Source organism: Phodopus roborovskii, unplaced genomic scaffold (genome assembly GCF_943737965.1).
Source record: "Phodopus roborovskii unplaced genomic scaffold, PHOROB, whole genome shotgun sequence".
In the NCBI taxonomy this organism is placed as follows: domain Eukaryota; kingdom Metazoa; phylum Chordata; class Mammalia; order Rodentia; family Cricetidae; genus Phodopus; species Phodopus roborovskii.
Window position 1 is genome coordinate 20,140,819 of NW_026126460.1, and position 17,462 is coordinate 20,158,280.

At 43.7% G+C, this 17,462-nt stretch overlaps 1 protein-coding gene across 1 annotated transcript in view; it reads left to right on the forward strand.

The window, feature by feature from the left end:
- The first annotated feature begins 6,162 nt into the window (after positions 1 to 6,162).
- The window catches only part of Arpc2 (actin related protein 2/3 complex subunit 2), a 28,954-nt gene continuing 17,654 nt past the window's right edge, over positions 6,163 to 17,462 (forward strand). The window contains exons 1-3 of the mRNA XM_051190453.1: positions 6,163 to 6,290; positions 6,498 to 6,579; positions 16,510 to 16,544. Of these exons, the coding sequence (XP_051046410.1) occupies positions 6,506 to 6,579; positions 16,510 to 16,544 (109 nt within the window). The 5' untranslated portion in view covers positions 6,163 to 6,290; positions 6,498 to 6,505. The remainder of the gene's footprint in view (positions 6,291 to 6,497; positions 6,580 to 16,509; positions 16,545 to 17,462) is intronic.

Sequence of the window (17,462 nt, forward strand, 5' to 3'; positions counted from 1 at the left end):
GAGATCCACCTGCCTCTGCCTCCCAAGTGCTGGGATCAAAGGCATGGGCCACCATGCCTGGTGGTCCTCCTATCTCATTTGAGACAAGATCTCTCTTGCATGTTCTTGTTTTTGTTTGTTTGTTGAAATAGAGTCTTTGGTCTGGAATGGCCTGGAACTAGTTATAAAGGTGAAACTAGCCTTGAACTCTTAACTTCCTGCCTTCCCTCTCCAGGTGCTGGGGGTATAAGTGTGTGCCAACAAGCCCAGCTTTGCAAACTGTTCTTACACACGTGCATATAGAATAAGAGCACAGATTAAAAACAGGCATGGGAAAAGTAAAAATCAAAGGCCAGGTCACAGTTATATCTTCAGAGAGATTTCCAGGAAGAAGAGGAAAGAATGTACTTAGGTGGAGCAGACAAAAGGCTTCCACTAGGCGGGAAGTGGTGGCACACACCTTTGATCCCAGCACTCGGGAGGCAGAGGCAGGCGGATTTCTGGGAGTTCGAGGCCAACCTGGTCTACAGACTGAGTTTCAGGACAACAAAGGAAACACAGAGAAACCCTGTCTTCCAAAACAAAACAAAAAAGACTTCAGCTGTATTTCATTTAAAAAAAAAAAAAAAGAGACAGGAACAGCTTCCTGGGACCAAGAACCTGCTGGAGTTCATCTGTCTATGTTATAAGTTATTTTTCCCTAAATAAACATCTATTCAGCCTAAAAAAAAAAAAAAAAAAAAAAAAAAAAAGATCCAAAACAAGCTCGTGAATGTTAAATTTCAAAAAAGCTGGGTGGTAGGTATAAAAATATTTGTTCTCTTAACCATAAATTTAAATAGCACCAAAGCAAGACAAAGAACGTGGGTAGGCTGGCTAAAAGTCAGTATTATAAGCCTTTAAAATTCTTGGTCCCCAACCATCCAGTAGTCTCTGTCCCAGCCACCCACTCCACCCCCACCCCCTTCCTTCATCTCCACCATTGTCGATTATTTCTCTGGAGACCATAGCCCATGGGAGGGCAGTGGGAGGCACAACACTAGGGCTCAAAGTGCGCTGTCCTCCTCAGCAAACACTTCTGTTTCTAAGCCTCTCAACATGGGGGACATTGTCCGTGCACTGTACAGCAAAACCCATCAATCCTTCACTTCTCAAAATGTAATTGGCTGCTATTCACAGGATCCTTCTGGTTTTGACTTTTGAGACAGGGTTTCATGTAGTGCAGGCTGGCCTCAAACTTCTATGTAGCCAAGGATGACCTTCAACTCCTGATCCTCTAGCCTCCACCTCTGGAGTGCTGGAATCACAGGTATGTGCCTCCACCATGCTTCACTCCACTGGATTCTTTTGTCCCTTTGGTTGGTCGGTGTTTTTTTTGTTTTTTTTTTTTTTTTGAGACAGGTTCTCTTAGAGCCCATACTGGCCTTTGAACTGGCTGTATTACTGGGGGGGGGGGGGGTTAGGGTTAGGGTTAGGGTCTCATGCCTCACACCTCCCAAGGGTTGGGATTATAGGCATGTGCCACCACACCAGGTTTTAATGTGACTCTAGGAATCAAATCCAGGGCATTGTTCATTCGGAGCTATATCCTCAGCCCTTCATAGGACACTTAATGAAGCGAAAGACATACAACTGGAAATAACTCATTCCTTTCAGAGCCGAATGCTTATCAGAACACTGATGTAATACTCTATGGTGTATCTAATAAAACAACCAGGAAACATGCAAACAAACAAAAAACCCAGGTACTATAATATAGTACAATAAATATTAAAAGCAAAAAAAAATGAAAACTTGAATCTCATATCATCTGCTTTTGAATTTTAAACCTAGTCAAGACCTTTCTAGTTGACAGAAAACTAGAAAGTAAAATTAAACATGTTTAACTGAAATGTGAACAAGCATAAAAACTAAAACTAGCCCAGGTGGGGGTGGTGCACACCTTTAATCTCAGCACTCAGGAGGCAGAAGCAGGCAGATCTCTGTGAGTTTGAAGCCAGCCTGGTCTACAGAGTGAGTTCCAGGACAGTCAAGGCTACACTGAGAAACCCTGTCTTGAAAAAACAAAACAAACAAACCCCTAAAACTAAAAGGGTTCTTTTTGTGAGGGAGTTGAATAAGAATGGCCCTCATAGGCTTATATAGTTCAATGCTTGGTCATCAGAGGGGTACTACTTAGGAGGGATATGGAGGTGTGGCCTTGTTGGAGGAAGTGTGTCACTAGAGGGTAAGTTTTGAGGTTTCAAAAGCCCAAGCCTGGCCTAATGTCTCTTTTCCTGCTGCCTGTGGATCTAGATGTAGAACTCTCAGCTATTTTCCAGCACCATGTCTGCCTGCGTGTTCCCAGTTAAATGCTTTCCTTTATAAGAGTTGCCATAGTCATGATGCTTCCTTGCAGCAATAGAACAATGACTGAGATGGGGTTGGGGGTGATGCTTCAGTGGGTAGAAGTGATTGCCATGAAAGCCTGGCTCTGACTCCAGCAACAGTCAGTAGAAGGAGGGAACTGATTCCCAAAAATGGAGGTCCCTTGACCTCTACATGCATGCTGTACATACAATCACATATGCGCACATGCACACATGAGCGTGCACACACACACACACACAGATTTTTTTTTTCATTTAAAGAATTTTTTTTTAGATTTCTTTGATGAACATTTTGCTTTTGTATATGTAAGTGTCTGGTACCCACAGATGCAATAAGAGGGTGTCAGATCCCTTGACACTAGAACTACCAATCATTATGAGTTACCATGTGGGTTCTGGAAACAACTTTTATCCTCTGCAAGAGCAGCAAGTGCTGTTAACTACCAAGCCATCTCTCCAGCTCCAAAGTTTTTGTTTTTAAAGTTGGGGTTTGTTTTGTTTTTTTGAGACAGGGTTTCTCTGTATAACGGTCCTAGCTGTCCTGGAAGTAGATTTGTAGACCAGGCTGGCCTAGAACTCACGGAGATCCATCCACCTGATGGGATTAAAGGCATGTACCACCACCAACTGGCTAAAAGTTCTTTTTTTACTAAAGAAATCATGTTTATTGGATTTCATTTAAATGCAGACTGTTTTGCTTGGTTGGTTTTTTTTTTTAATATTTAAAGATTTATTTATGTGCATGTTTGTACGATTGCCAGTGCCCAACGAGGCCAGAAGAAGGTACTGAATGCCTGTAGCTGGAGTTTCAGATGATTGTGAGCCACCAAACATGGGAGCTAGGAACTGAACCCTGGTCTTCTGAAAGAACAACTGCTCTTACACACCAAGCCAGTTCATCCCCTTAGGTCCCCAGGCTAGCCTCACACTCCATGTGTGTGTCCTTCTGCTTCAGTGTGTCCAAAATGCTAGGCTTATGTAATGTTATGCCCTTAGAAACATATTCTCAATGTGTAGGTGTGGAGTTGAGGGTGTTCTTTCAATGGTAGATATGTACTTAATATGCTGAGACCCAGAACCCATCCCCAGTACCAAGAATACTTTCTTTTCATTATCCTGGCCAGCCTGGAATTCACTGTGTAGACCAGGCTGTCCTCAAAAATGATAAAAATCCTCCTGCCTCTACCTCCCAAGTGCAGGGATTAAAGATATGTACCATGACATCTGGCTCAAAAATAAATACTAATTAAGGTTTTAGAGATCTAAAGTCTGTGTTTCAAGAAGCTACTAGATGGTGCCAATACTATTGGTCCATTATTATTATCATTATCCTTACATTTATTTACTCTGTGTGTGTGTGTGTGTGTGTGTGTGAGAGAGAGAGAGAGAGAGAGAGAGAGACAGAGACAGAGAGGGAGGGAGGTATGGAGAACAACCTGCAGAAACTCATTGTTTCCTTTACCATGTTTGTCCTGGGAATCCATTTTATTTATATGAATCTTTGTATTTATGTATGTACACCTCTTCTTTATTTTAACTTTTTTATTAATGCTGGGGAGATGGCTCAGAAGAGCACTTGCTGCTCTTACAGGAAAATCAGATTCATTTGCCATCACATACATGGTGGCTTACAGAGGTCTGTAACTTCGGTCCCACACCCTCTTCTCACCTGGGAGGGTACCACACACACATGTATTGAAAACTCATGTACACAGGCAAACATTCATACACATAAAGTAAATCTTTCTAAAAATAAGACTTTTTTAGAAAATAGAAAATTAGAGAATCAATCCAGAAGGTGAATGAGTGATAATACTAATGAGAACTTTTAAAACTTAAGTACCACTTTCCATTCTCAATGAATGCCCAGTGCAAAGCATTAAGAAGAAAGTGTTAAAACACGGCTGGAGAGATGGCTCATTGGTTAACAGCACCTGGGTTCAATTCCCAGTATCCACATGGCAGTTCACAACTGTCTGTAACTCCCAAGATCTGATACCTTCAATGCACATAAAATAAATTCCAAAAAAAGTATTAAAGCAAGGCTTCATTATAAAACTTCCAAGCAAGGGGCTAAAATGAAGCTCTTAATGCTTCCAGAGATGGGGGATGGAACGCTCAAAGGGTCTGGAAGAGGAATCAAACTTTTTAAACTATGACCCTGCAAGTGTGAAGAAGTTGTAAAGCAAGTACCGACAGTCTATGCTTCCCAAACCAACTATGGCTCTTCAGAGTGTGCATGCTCAGAAAGGGCCGTGCAAATACCTTCTGAGGGTGGAGTCTTGTCCCTCAGTGGACAAGAGGTCAGTTATCAGACACTTGCCTAAGCCTAAGGGGTCTATGGCCTCAGTTTGAGATAGACAGATGCTGCCTTCAACTTCCTGGAAAAAAAAATAACTTGGGAAAAATTACCAAAACTCTTACATCATAGGTGTCATCTATGGCAAAGCTAGTGGGACTCTAATAATCTATTGCTTAGCATAAACAGACCCTTAAAATTGGTGCTTTGGGGCTTGAGAGATACCTCAAGGAAGGAGATAACCAGTGTCCTAAAGTTGTCCTCTGGCTTCCACTCAAGCACCACGGTGAACACATTCTCTCTCTAATAATAATAATGATAATGATGATAATAATAATAATAGTAATATACATTTTAGAAATAAAATTGTTTTTCTTTTTTCTATTCTAAAGAATTCTTAACTTGTTTTAAGGCAGGAGACAAGGTCTTAATTTGTAGCCCTAGCTGGCCTGGAACTTGCTATGTAGAGCAGACTGGCCTTGAACTCACAGAGATCTGTCTCTGCCTACCAACTGCTAGGATTAAATGCCTCACCACACTCAGCAAAAAGTGACTTTTAAAGTCAATTAAAACAAGGCAAAAAGCCAGGCGGTGGTAGCATAAGCCTTTAATCCCAGCCATCACTGGGAGGCAGAGGCAGCCTGGTCTACAGAGTCAATTCCAGGACAGCTAGGGCTGTTACACAGAGAAATTCTGTCTCAAAAATAAATTTATTTATTTATTTATTTATTTATTTATTTTCTCACTGCCAAACGGAAAAGAAAACTTTTCATTGCATGGAAAAGAGATTTAATTGAATTTGCCATATTGGCCCTGAAAAAGGAAAAAATGGAAACATGGTACGCAGGCAGAAAGGACAGGTGGGGCATAGTGATAAATTCCGATTCTAGCAGAGGTACTGGACAGTGAGGATCACCTGAGGCAGCACCTCTGCACAGAAACAGAGATAGAACAGAAAGGTCCACCTGGATTCCTGTTAGCCTTCTTGGCCACTCATTCCTTTCCTTTATTGCCCTGTAATAATATGTAGTTCCTTGAGAATTTATTGTGTTTCCTTTATCGGACTATACGCTTTTAAGAGAGCAGGCCCTCATATATTGCGTTCATCATTGAATCCCCAGGAAGAAGAGACACCCACTCAACAATCACTGGCGAAAAGAAGGCTTGATGAGGCTGCAGAGTAGCCCCTGAGTACGGAATGGGTAAAGGGCATCCACAACAAGTTGGAGGCAAGGAATTCCCCAAGGGGAAGCTTCTTAAGGGTCCTCTGAAATGACACCGGAAGGGTGGAGTCAGGCCTCTGGAACATTCCAGGGAGGGAGCAGCAGGACACTAAGGTCAACCTGGAGGAACGCAGGTTGAGTGTGGGACTCTAATGACCAGGAGGGGCGGGGCGGTGTGCCGCACATGCGCACGCGTGCCCTCTGCCTGCTTCCTTACCAGGACGCGCTTGCGGGCGTGTGCACGCGAGGTTGAAGCGGAAATGGCGCCGCGGGGCCGCGCGTCCGGGCGGCGAGCGGAAGTGGGTGTGAGAGCGGAAGTGGCCGGCTGGAGCCGGGGGCTGGGCGGGGACCGGGACAGTCGGTGAGGCGGCGGCGGAGGCGGCGGCGGCTCGGCAGGCGGGTTGAAGCTTCAGGGGCCAGGTCGGTCGGGTGGTGGCTGCCTCCAACAGGCAGCGCGTGCCGGGCCAGCACGCCTGTCCGCCTCTCCCCGCCCCGCTCCCCGTCCCCTTCTCCCCTCACCTACCGCACCCAGCCCCCCTCGTCAGGGGCAGCAGGGCCGCTCCCTCCGTCCTGCCCTCGCTTGCCCACCCTCACCGCCCTTGTTTCTCCTTCCCCTGCCCGGGGCAGCCGCCGCCATGATCCTGCTGGAGGTGAACAACCGCATCATCGAGGAGACGCTCGCGCTCAAGTTCGAGAACGCGGCCGCCGGGTGAGCGAGCGCACGCCGGGTGGAGGCCGAGTTGACCCTAGCCAATCCCGGGTGGCGTCCAGTTCCCAAGCCTTGGAGAGGGGAGATCGGGACCCTGGCGCGGCTTCGGGGCTTCACTGGCTGGGTGGGCGTTGCGAGACCGTGGGGCGCGGCGGCCTGAGATGCGTGGGGAGAGGCTGAGACAGGGATGCGGAAGCAGCGAGTGGACAGGAGCAAGGCGTGCCAGCGAACAGGAGACCTGTGGGACGCGAGGGCAGCCAAGGCCAGAACTCAGGCCCGAGAACCCTCTGCCTGGTAGGAGGGAAGAGAGGGGCCCACTTCCCTCTGTAGTCTCCGTCATTGTTCCGAACCCAGAGAGACCCCCTTTGGGAAAGCTGGATTGAATGGAGCTTTCAGGAATTCCCAGGGCGAGGTGGGAAGAACAGGCAGGCCCAGATCCCAGATCGTAGCCAGCATTCTGCTTCCCCACCCCCATCTCTCCCCCAGGAGAAGCTGGAGGCCAGACTGAAAGTAGACCCAGTCTCGGAAGCTGGGGCGGGGGATGGGACTGGGGACTAGTGATCTCTACCTTCCTCTCTAACCTGAGAGAGAAACTGGCCATTTTGTTATATATTCCTCAGGCAAAGCCAACAGTCCTCTATCCACACCCTTCTTAGCTCTCTTGAGACTAGCTTTTTTTCTGGTTGTGTGTCGTCAATTCTTACCCAAGACCCCGGGTCTTTGATTTCGTTTGTGGTAATGCTGACCCGGTTAATCTACTTCTGCTCCCATAATCTATGAAGTTCTTAGATAGCCTTATTGAACATTGGCATCTTAATATACGGGACGTGTTTCAAGCCTTTTCTGTCAAATACAAAAAGACAAACTCCTCCCCCCAAAGCTGCTTTGCCTTTCATTTAAAACCTGAGCAGAGGAATTGGGTTTTAGGTTCTAATTTATGGTGGCCTGTGGCCATTCCTTTGCCTCATTTCCTCATTGGTGAGGATGGGGCTTCACATTTTGGTTTCACAGTTAGGAAATAAGTGTGGACTGTTTTCTGTGAACTAGGAACTAGAAATTGAAAAGTGCTTGTAGATCCCACAGAAGGAAGAAGATTGGGAGAGGGGGAATTCTAAGCATTCATAAGGAACTCGTGGCTCACAAACCAATACTTACATCGAATATATTGTCTGTTCTGTCTCTTTGGTAAGGTCACAGATTTTATCTGCAAAACAAAATAGGACTTCCCTTGAATTGGTAAATTCAGTGAGCATATTGTTTCCTGCCCAGGGTTGCAGTTGAGTATGTGTGCAATTGGCTCACTTCTTGTCTTCAGCCTCCCATACCAGTTCTTTGCATTTTAAGTTAAGAAGTGAATCAACCCTGGGACTTGCTGTAGCTGATGGGTGTGTACTTTTTTTTTTTTTTTTTTTTTTTTTTTTTTGGAGTAGGGTAGCACAAAGGAGGAAGTTAAAATAACTTCTGCATTTTCACAACTGATCTTAATACATACATTCTCAAGTCTAGACTAGCAAAGAATGAATCCTGGGCGGTTTATAAGCTGATCCTCAAGATAAATGTCTGTGTGTTCAAATGGTGGCATGCTGTCTAATGCTGGAGGACTTCCATGTTTGTGTATTAATAACATGTGATTCCAAAATGTGACACATTATTCGGACTTTATTTAGTCCTTTCTCAGAAAACTTTCCAAATAGAGTGCTGGGGTTGGTGGTGCATGCTTGTAGTCCAAGCACATTCAGCTTAACTCGGGCTTTCAAGAGCATGGCTAGGAGGAGCAAAAGTTCTTGGCCTCAGTGAGAGCCCGTAGCCTGTATCCACCCACCTGTAGCCTGGGTGTGGTGTGCCTGTAATCACAGCACTAGGGAGGTGAAAACAGGAGGCAAGGCCAGCCTGGGCTACCCTGTTGCAAATAAAGTTTACCCTTTCAGAGAAATTAAAGTAGGTTTTTAAATCTGGGGACATAAATTAGAATTTCCAAGAGTTTGTTTTCTTTTTCTTTTCTTTTGTAAAGATGCTCACTGTCACCAGGTTTAATGTTTGGGCAGGTAGTATTTTTTGTTTCATCCTTGCTCATACCTGGAGATGCTCAAAACATTGTGTTTAACTATATTTTGAAAAGAGGCTAGAGAAAGCAGGGTTTTCCTGAGATTTCCTGTTTCTGGAGTGTGGTGACACCCTTCTATAATCCTGGGGAGACAGAGACAGAAAAATCAACACAAGTTTGAGTCCAGCCAGGGATATATAGTGAGACTCTGTCTCAAAAGAAAAAGAAAGCTGAGCAGTGGAGGTGAATGCCTTTGATCCCAGAGATTGGGAGGCAGAGGCAGGCAAAAGTCTTGAGTTGGAGGCCAGCCTGGTCTACAGAGAACACCTCCAGGACATCGTGCACAGAGAAAACCTGTCCAGAAAAACGAAACAAGAAAAGATGGGGAGCTTTTCTGAGAGCCTATTAGCACTGCTAGCGAGAAGCTGATAGATAGGCTGTGTTGGGAGATGATGACCTTAAGGAAGGAGTATTCCAGAGAAGAGCGCCTGGAGAGGGAGAGGCTGTGCAGTGTGGAAACCTGGGAAGGCTTAGCTCCATCCTGCTGTTTGCACTTCTCAGAACAAATCAGTCAGGGAAATTTGCATTCAGAGTAGCCTTTGCCAGAGGGAATCTTTCTGTTCTGCAGTGTCCTGTACTATAGCCACTCACTTCATGTGGCTCACTAGATTTAAGTAAAAAGATAAAGTAAAATTAGTTTCCTGAGTTGCATTAGCTGTGTTGCATTTCTCAGGCTCCAGTGCCACTTGTGCTGTATTTACACAGTGTACATGTCCATTATCACAGACTGCTCTGTTGAACAGTGCTGCTCTGCCTACTGAAAATGAAATCATGAGATAGTTCAGTTTTGGATGTGTGTGTGGGGGGGCAAAGCATCTAGGTAAGTGCTCCCATTGCACTACTTCCCAGCCCTCATGAGGTATTCTTCAAAATATGTGCCCCAGAATGAAGTTGCATTATCGTTCCTTTTCGTTCTTTTACTTTATCCTATTTATTTTTAATGATCCCTTGGGTCATCTTGCAGGATCTTTTTGCCTATAGCACCAGACTGAAAGTTTACACTTGCATCTGATTAAGTGTTCTGTAAGACAAGCTCTTTAAGCATACAGTTGGCCACAGTCGTCTTGTAATTTAAAGGCAATTTGAACAAAACTTCCCACTTTTCCCACCACACCCCTCGGTGGATCTGTCTGTGTGTCTTCACAAAGGGATACAGTGAAGCACCTTCCTGACAGTCTCCCCACTGTGACTAATTAAAAGTTACGCCCAACATGGTAAATAATGTCTTGAACAGGTCTTATCAACAGCATTGCCTTTTCATTTAGGAATTCTTGCCCAGACCACAATTAAAGCAGAAGTAACCTGGAAAATTAATTGAATTCTTTCGGCACTATATAAATACCAAGAACCTTTCCATCCTCAGAATGAAGGCCTGTCAACTTTGCAGTTATACAGTCCAGAACTGAGGAAATGCTGTCAGATGTGAGTTGCTGTTGATTTAAACTGCCTTCTGGCTCCTTACCACAGCCTGTGCATATTGTGGGGAGCTGTGGTTCTGTGAGGGGGAGAAGAACTCAGTAAGCAAGCAGCGCTGTGTGGGGTAGGCGAGGGCTGTGGGAGGAGAAATTTGAGAAAGGAATAAATTAAGTCTTGCTGATACCTTGTTCTCATTCCCTACTATGCCACATATGTCCTCAGAGAGGCAGGCCGGCTTGAAGAGATTCAGAATTAGGACATTGTTTAAGCCTATAAATGCAGTGGAATGTACTATCTGACTGTTAAGATCTAGTTGATCTTTTTCCAGGGCATTATAGTTGATAAACTGCTCCTGGCCTCTGGCCTCTTTGCATTGTCTTTAAGTTGTGAATCGCCAGAGCTACACAGGACTAGATTGAGGGCTGGGACTATCATTTCAGCCATCGTTGTTTCCTCAGAATCTTCAGAATATGTGTGTGTGTTCAGCTCAGTAAATGTTATTTTGAAGGGATTAATGGGGGCAGATAAAATGATCCTTGGTTTCTTTAGAAGCTATGCCTTTTCCTTTTTAAAGTGGGGGGGTGCGCACACACACACACACACACACACACATGCAGAGGTAGGAGGGAAAATACTAGTTGTCCTACTCTATCCCCTTTTTGCCTCATTCCCTTGAAACAGGTTCTCTTCCTGAATCTGGATTTAGGCTAGTGATCAGCAAGCCCCTGTCATCCTGCATCTGCTGAAGTTGCAGGCTTTTTCTGTGGGTGCTGGGGATTCTAGCTCTTGCTTGTGCTTTCACAGTGAGCCATCTCTTTCCATCATTTTTGTTGTTGTTCTGAGACAGGTGTCAGCTTTTATGTACTTTTATTTTCTGTATTTTGAGGTATGATTTAGTAAAGGACCATCTTTTACCTAATATGATCTGTTTTGTGGGCTTTGCTCAGAAAGAATGATGGGAACCTTGTAGAGGATTTAGAGAAAGTAATCAAAAATCATTAGTGACCACAACAAAATAATTCTTCTAATTCAGAACTTAGAAGGATAACCAGAAGAGGGTCTCAGATGCCAGAGTAGAAAACTGTTTCCAGGGTGCATTTAGGAGTAAAACCCCCAAAGACAAAAAATGGGGCACCAAAGTTGCTAATAGTACTTTACTGACAGTTGACATTCTAGAAGCTTCCTTAGAAAAGTATAGAGCTCCACACCCAGTTTTAAGGAGATATTTTGGGTGCAAAAGAGATGGCTCATCAGTTTAAGAGAACTTGCCGTTCTTACAGAGTGCTCAGCAGTTCCTAGCCCACTTTAGGTAGCTCACAACTACCTGCTAATTCCAGCTTTTCCAAAGGATCTGATGCCCTTTTTTGGCTACTGTAGGCACCCCCCCCACAAGTGTCATACACTTAACAGAGAAACTCATGCATACAAGTAAAATTACTTTACATGCATGAGTGTTTGCCTGCATGTATGTATGTGTACCACATACAAGCCTAGAGCCTGTGGCAGTCAGAAGATGTCTGATCCCTTGGAACTGGTAGACAGTGCAAGCCACCATGTAGGTGCTGGGAACTTAAGTCTTCTGAAGGAGCAGCCAATTCTTTTAACGGCTAATCCATCTCTCCTTTTTAAGAGATCTTTAAAGAATATTTCCTAAAGGCAGATGTAGTACTTAGTGCCTGCAGTCCCAGCACTTGGGCAGCTGAGGCAGGAGAATCATGGCCAGCCTAGGATACATAAGAACAACCCAGCTTAGGCTACAGAATCTGTCTTTAGAAAAAAAGAAAAGAAAAAGAAATCAGCCCATCTGAGTGAACTAGGAAATGTTTCAGAGTCTTAGGCTGTCAGTCAATAACCCTAAGAATCATCCAGCTGCCTTAGTCACAAATTCCAGTCTTTTTAACAAACTGATGCTAATAGGAGTCCTATTTCTCCTTTGACTGGGTAAATACTTACTGATCTTGAGAGTTTCCACTATCCCCAAAACTTCCAATCACAGCTTCTTAACTCCACCTGGAAGAAAAGCCTAATTTATAAATTGTCTTCTGTAAGCCAGGTATTGTGCTGTTGTAGGTGTGCTTGTGCATGTGTGTACTGCCTTTATGTTTTAACACAGTTTCATTTAATTTCAAAATGTGCCTATGTGACAGATAAGCATTGAGAATACTAAGGGTCTTAAGAATCCAGGAGCAAGCTGGATTTAACCCTAGCACTTAGAAGGCAGAGGCAGGTGAATTTCTGAGTTCAAGGCCAGTCTGGTTTACAGAGTTCAGGATAGCCGGGGCTGTTATGTTACATATAGAAACCCTGTCTTGAAAAACCAATCCCCATTCCCCCCCCCCAGAAAAAAATCAAGCATGTAGGCTGACTTCTGTGTCCTGGGGGAGTGGGAACTGTTGTGTGCTTGATTTCCACAAGCAGAACATAGTGATATTTTTGTGGCACATTTATTTAGATCCTGCCACTCACCACTGTGAGAACTATAGGAACTATTATCTCAACGTACCTGTAGTTTAGTCACAAGCTACTTGTTGGGAAATATAGTGTGTTTATATGCTCTTTATCATCTCAATCAAAATTTATGACAGTCTTATAATATGGGTCTTTTGTCCCCATTTTGTAAAAGAGGAACTTTAGAGACAGCCACATCTTAGAGAACTTAATACATAACTCCAAAGGACTAATTTCCGTGTGTCTGTGCACATCATGAAATGACGTGGAGGTCACTTACACAGGATTCAGTTCTCACCCTCTACCATGTGGGTTTCAGTGATTAAACTCAGGTCCTTGGGCTTGATAGCAGTGCCTCACTGAGACATTTTGCCAGCCCCCAGGACTTGCCTATTCTCTAAACTTCCTTGAACTGAAGCTTGAACAGATGATAAAACAGTAAATGCTTCCTTTATCTTTTTGGTCTATTAAGTGGAGCCTTCTGTTACCATGATTTTATACCATAAAAAAGCAGAACAAACTAGATGTGTGGTGCAGCTTTAACCCAGCATGTGGGAGGTGTAAGCAGAAGGATCATTTGTAGTTCAAACCCAGTCTCAGCTACATAATGGGTTTGAAGCAGCCTCGGTTACATGAGGTTCTGTCTCAAACTAAAATAGAATGATGGTGGAGGCAGAGGCAGGCAGATCTTTGAGTTCTTGGACAGCCAGAGCTACCCAGAAGCCTTGTCTCAAAACAAAAAAACAAAACCTGTCTCTCCCTCCTCCCTCCCCACCCCCCAATGCTGGGAATAAGGGCATGAGCCATCATGTTTGGCCTTTTGTCATCATACATGGATGGCTTTGAAGAAGCAGGGAGGCAGTGGTGGCGCACGCCTTTATTTAGTCCCAGCACTTGGGAGGCAGAGGCAGGTGGATCTCAGTGAGTTCGAAGACAGCTGGGACTGTTAGACAGATAAACTCTGTTATTTCAACCCCCCCCCCCAATTAAAACAACACCACCAAAAACAAAAAGTTGAAGAAGCAGGGTAAATTTGAATATGTTTCACACACACACACACACACACACACACACACACACACACACACACACACACACACAGAGTAATGAAGACCTGTTCTTGGGTTAAGTAATGAATGTAACAGCATGTTTTATATTCACCATTCTCCTTGTTGGGGCACAGAGCTTACAGACCTCCAGCTCCTATTCTTTTTTGTTTTGTTTTGTTCTCAAGACCGGGGTTTTTGACTGTTGGGACCTGCTATATAGACCATGCTGGCTTCAAACTCAATCCATCTACTTCTGCCTCCCAGTGCTAGGATTAAAGGCATGGGCCACCATTGCCTGGCTTGTTCTCCTGTTCTCTAGCCTGGTACCTTACCAGTGTTTCTCCTCCAAATCTTTTGTGCGGTCTTGAAGAGTGAACTAAAATATTAATGGCAGTGGTTTGATAGATGCTCCCAAGTCATATTGTAAGTTCCTTAGAATGGATCTTAGCAGTGTTTTCCGGGGAAGATTCGTGCTCAGGGTGCTTTTGTACCCAGAGAGAAGAGATGCAAATCTGTAGTGGGTATGACTTAGAACATTAAGGTTCTTCTTAGATTGATTTTTCTCAGGTCTATTGATGAAGTAATAAGGTGAGAAACTCTTATCTTTCCTGACTGAGTTCAAGCCTAAGGATTAAGGGGAAAATAACACCCCCAAATACCTTACTCCACCTCAGTTAAGTCAGGCAGTATGGTCCCTGACTCCAGGACTGCCAGGAGCCCCTCTAAGAAAGTTTGTTTGCATGCTTCCTCTACCTGGAGCATCTGGGCTTTTTAAACACATATATGCTTGTGTTTTAGGGGTAAGGAATGGTTTATTGCCTTTGTTTCTTGGTGCAGTTTGGAAGTGAAAGCTCAGGGGCAGTTTAAGCTTTCTCTTTTTTTGGAAGAGGCATTCATTTGTTGAGGCAGGATCTACCTTCATCTCAACATTCAGCCACAGATGACTGAACTCTGATACTCCTGTAACCACCTCCCAAGTGATAAAGTGTCATCTAGCTCCATCTTTTTTTTTTTTTTTTTTTTTGGAGAGAGAGTTTTCCTGTATAGCCCTAACTAGCCTGTATCTCACGATGTAGACCAGGTTGGCCCCAAACTTGTAAGAGTGAACTATGCCTCCCAAATGCTAGAATAGGGACATGAGCCACCATTCTTAGCCTTCTGTCGTCACACATGGCTGGTTTTGAAGAAACAGGGTAAACTTGAATATGTTTTCTATAGTTGGGTTTTCTCTGTCATATACTTAGTAAAAAGCTAGTTTGTTTAAGGGATGTCATTTAACCGCTTTATCAGCATTTGAACAGTCATAAATTACATTATGCAGAGCTGGAAAGAATCTTGGTTCCTTTCACAAGTGAGGGAGCAAAGATAGGAAGGAAAAGATTCATACTCAATAGCTGGAGAGATGACTCAGTGGTTAAAGCACTTACTGCTCTTACAGAGGACATGAGCTCAATTCCCAGCACCTACGTGGCAGCTCACAACTGCCTATAACTCCAGATCCAGGAGATCTGATGCCCTCTTCTTACTTTTGAAGGCTCTTGATCCTCGTGTGTGGTGTACATACTTTCATGTGTAAATAAAACATTTTTAAAAAAGATTCTCACTTAAGAGATCTTTAGCACGGGAGTAAAATGTGAAAGTATGGATATCTTGTTTGCTAAATGTGAAACAAACTAGGATTAGTTGAATTAACTGCTAGCAAGCTATTAAGGCAGTAGAGTTTTCTGTCTAGTGTTGAAGGGAAGGACATAATATAACTTTTCACTGAGGTTTAATTTAGTTGATTAAAATATGAAGTAGCTTTTGCATACCAATAAAAGTCTAGGCCCATTTTACTGTCTGTAGTAGTTCTTCAAGATCAGTGAGATTGCTTGTATTCTCTCATTATATACATGAGATAAAGGGTGTAAGAATTCTTATTTGTCCCAGAGCATAAGCCTAGTGAAAAAGATAAAATTGGGAAACAGGTGCTTTGACTCTACTTGGTGACCCCCCCCCAGTGTCATGCTCTGTATAAGACCAGAGATAGAACAAAGTAAGATAGAACCAAAGCAGGCTTGATGGAGTGTGGCAGGTATTTTGATGATGTAAGGAAGCAGCCAGGCAGTGATGGCACACGCCTTCAATCCCAGCACTTGGGAGGCAGAGGCAGGTGGATCTCTGGGAGTTGGAGGCCAGCCTCGTCTACAAAGTGAGTTGTAGAACAGCCGGGACTGTTAACACAGAGAAACCCTGTCTTGAAAAACAACAACAACAAAACCACAAGGAAAGATGCATAGAAAGGCTTAAAAACGTTCTTTGGTATGGAACAGCTCTTACTGTTTGTTGATGGCTTCAAATCCATCCTTTCACCTTAAACACAGTAGACCCATTCTACATTATTACATGTAGCATATTTCTGTATATGTTACTTCCATAGGCACTACCTTATGGGAAGAGGCATTAACCAGAAATAGCACCAGCTGTGGCAAGCAGTTGAACAGCATTTTGAAAACACAAGCTATAGGTGTCCTTTGTCTAATCATCCACCTTAAGCAAGTCTAAAGGTGCAGGCCCTCGAGAGAATGAATGTGTACTCTCTTCATCTGTATGCCTTGCATTTATATAGAATGCTTCAGTTTTAAGTAAAAATCAGAAGCGTTCCCAAGTCCCCCCAAAAGAAAGCAACAGTGCAGTTATTTCCCCCCATTTGTATTTGAGCTATTTATTTGTGTTGTGTGTGAATGTACATGTCCAGCTTGTATGTGGACGCTACAAGACAACTTGAAAGAGTCAGCTCTTTCCCTTCATCTTAGGGATCCTACAGATCCACCTCAGGTCTGAGGTCATCAGACCTAGTTGGCAAGTATCCCTATCCACTAAGCCATCCTATTTTAAAATTACTTTACTAAGGGCCTTTTTGTTGTTTTACAGAAACAAACCAGAAGCTGTAGAAGTAACATTTGCAGGTAAGTGTCTTATCTCATCCCTTTTTAAGAGAGGGCATAATAGAAAAGGGAAAATATTGGTGCATTGGTGTTTTGCCTGCATCTGTGCTCCATGTATGTGCCTGATGCCTGAGGAGGCCAGAAGAAAGGTGTTGGCTCTCCTGGAACTAGGGTTGCAGAATATTTTGAGCTGCCAGGCAGCTACTGGGGATTGAACCTGGGTCCTCTGAAAGAATAGCCAGTTAGTTCTCTTAAATACTGAGCCTGCTCTCCAATCATGAAAAGTTTTGATTGTCAAGTTTTCTGAGTCCGTCAAGGACTATTTCTTGTTATAACATTGCTAACTGACTTTGGAGTTAGATAAACTATGTAAAGCTACCTTACATATGTTAGTGGATGGGGCACTCAGTATCTTAGAATTTTGGCTTTTATTTTATACAAAGAACCATCTTTTTACTTTGCAAGTCTACAGAAGTATAATCTTGTAGCTATCATATAAGTTTGCCTAGCATTTGGAAGAGGCAAAGTAGGTAGGTCCTAGAGCTTGTTTGTCAAATCAAAGCAATGGTGTCTTCCATTCCCTTTTGTCCAGGCTTGGTGGTACAAGTCTTAAATCCCAGCCAGCACCCAAGCAGGTAGATCTCTGTGAGTTTGAGGCCAGGTTGGTCTCCATAGAAAGTTCCAGGCTAGCCAGAACTACATAGTGAACCCTATTTTAAAAAAAAGAAAAAAGAATTAGCTATTCATATGTGACCTTGGGGATTTCACAGATAAGTACCATTAGAAAGACAAGTGCTTGACTAGACAATCTCAGAAGACTTGCCAGGCCTAAGGCCCTAAGGTGGTTACCATGTGGGCCTCCCAGGCACTAGCAGTGCCAAGTTCTCATGGTTCTTGTGATTCCTGTGCAAGTTCTCATTCTCTGTGATCTAGCCCTCG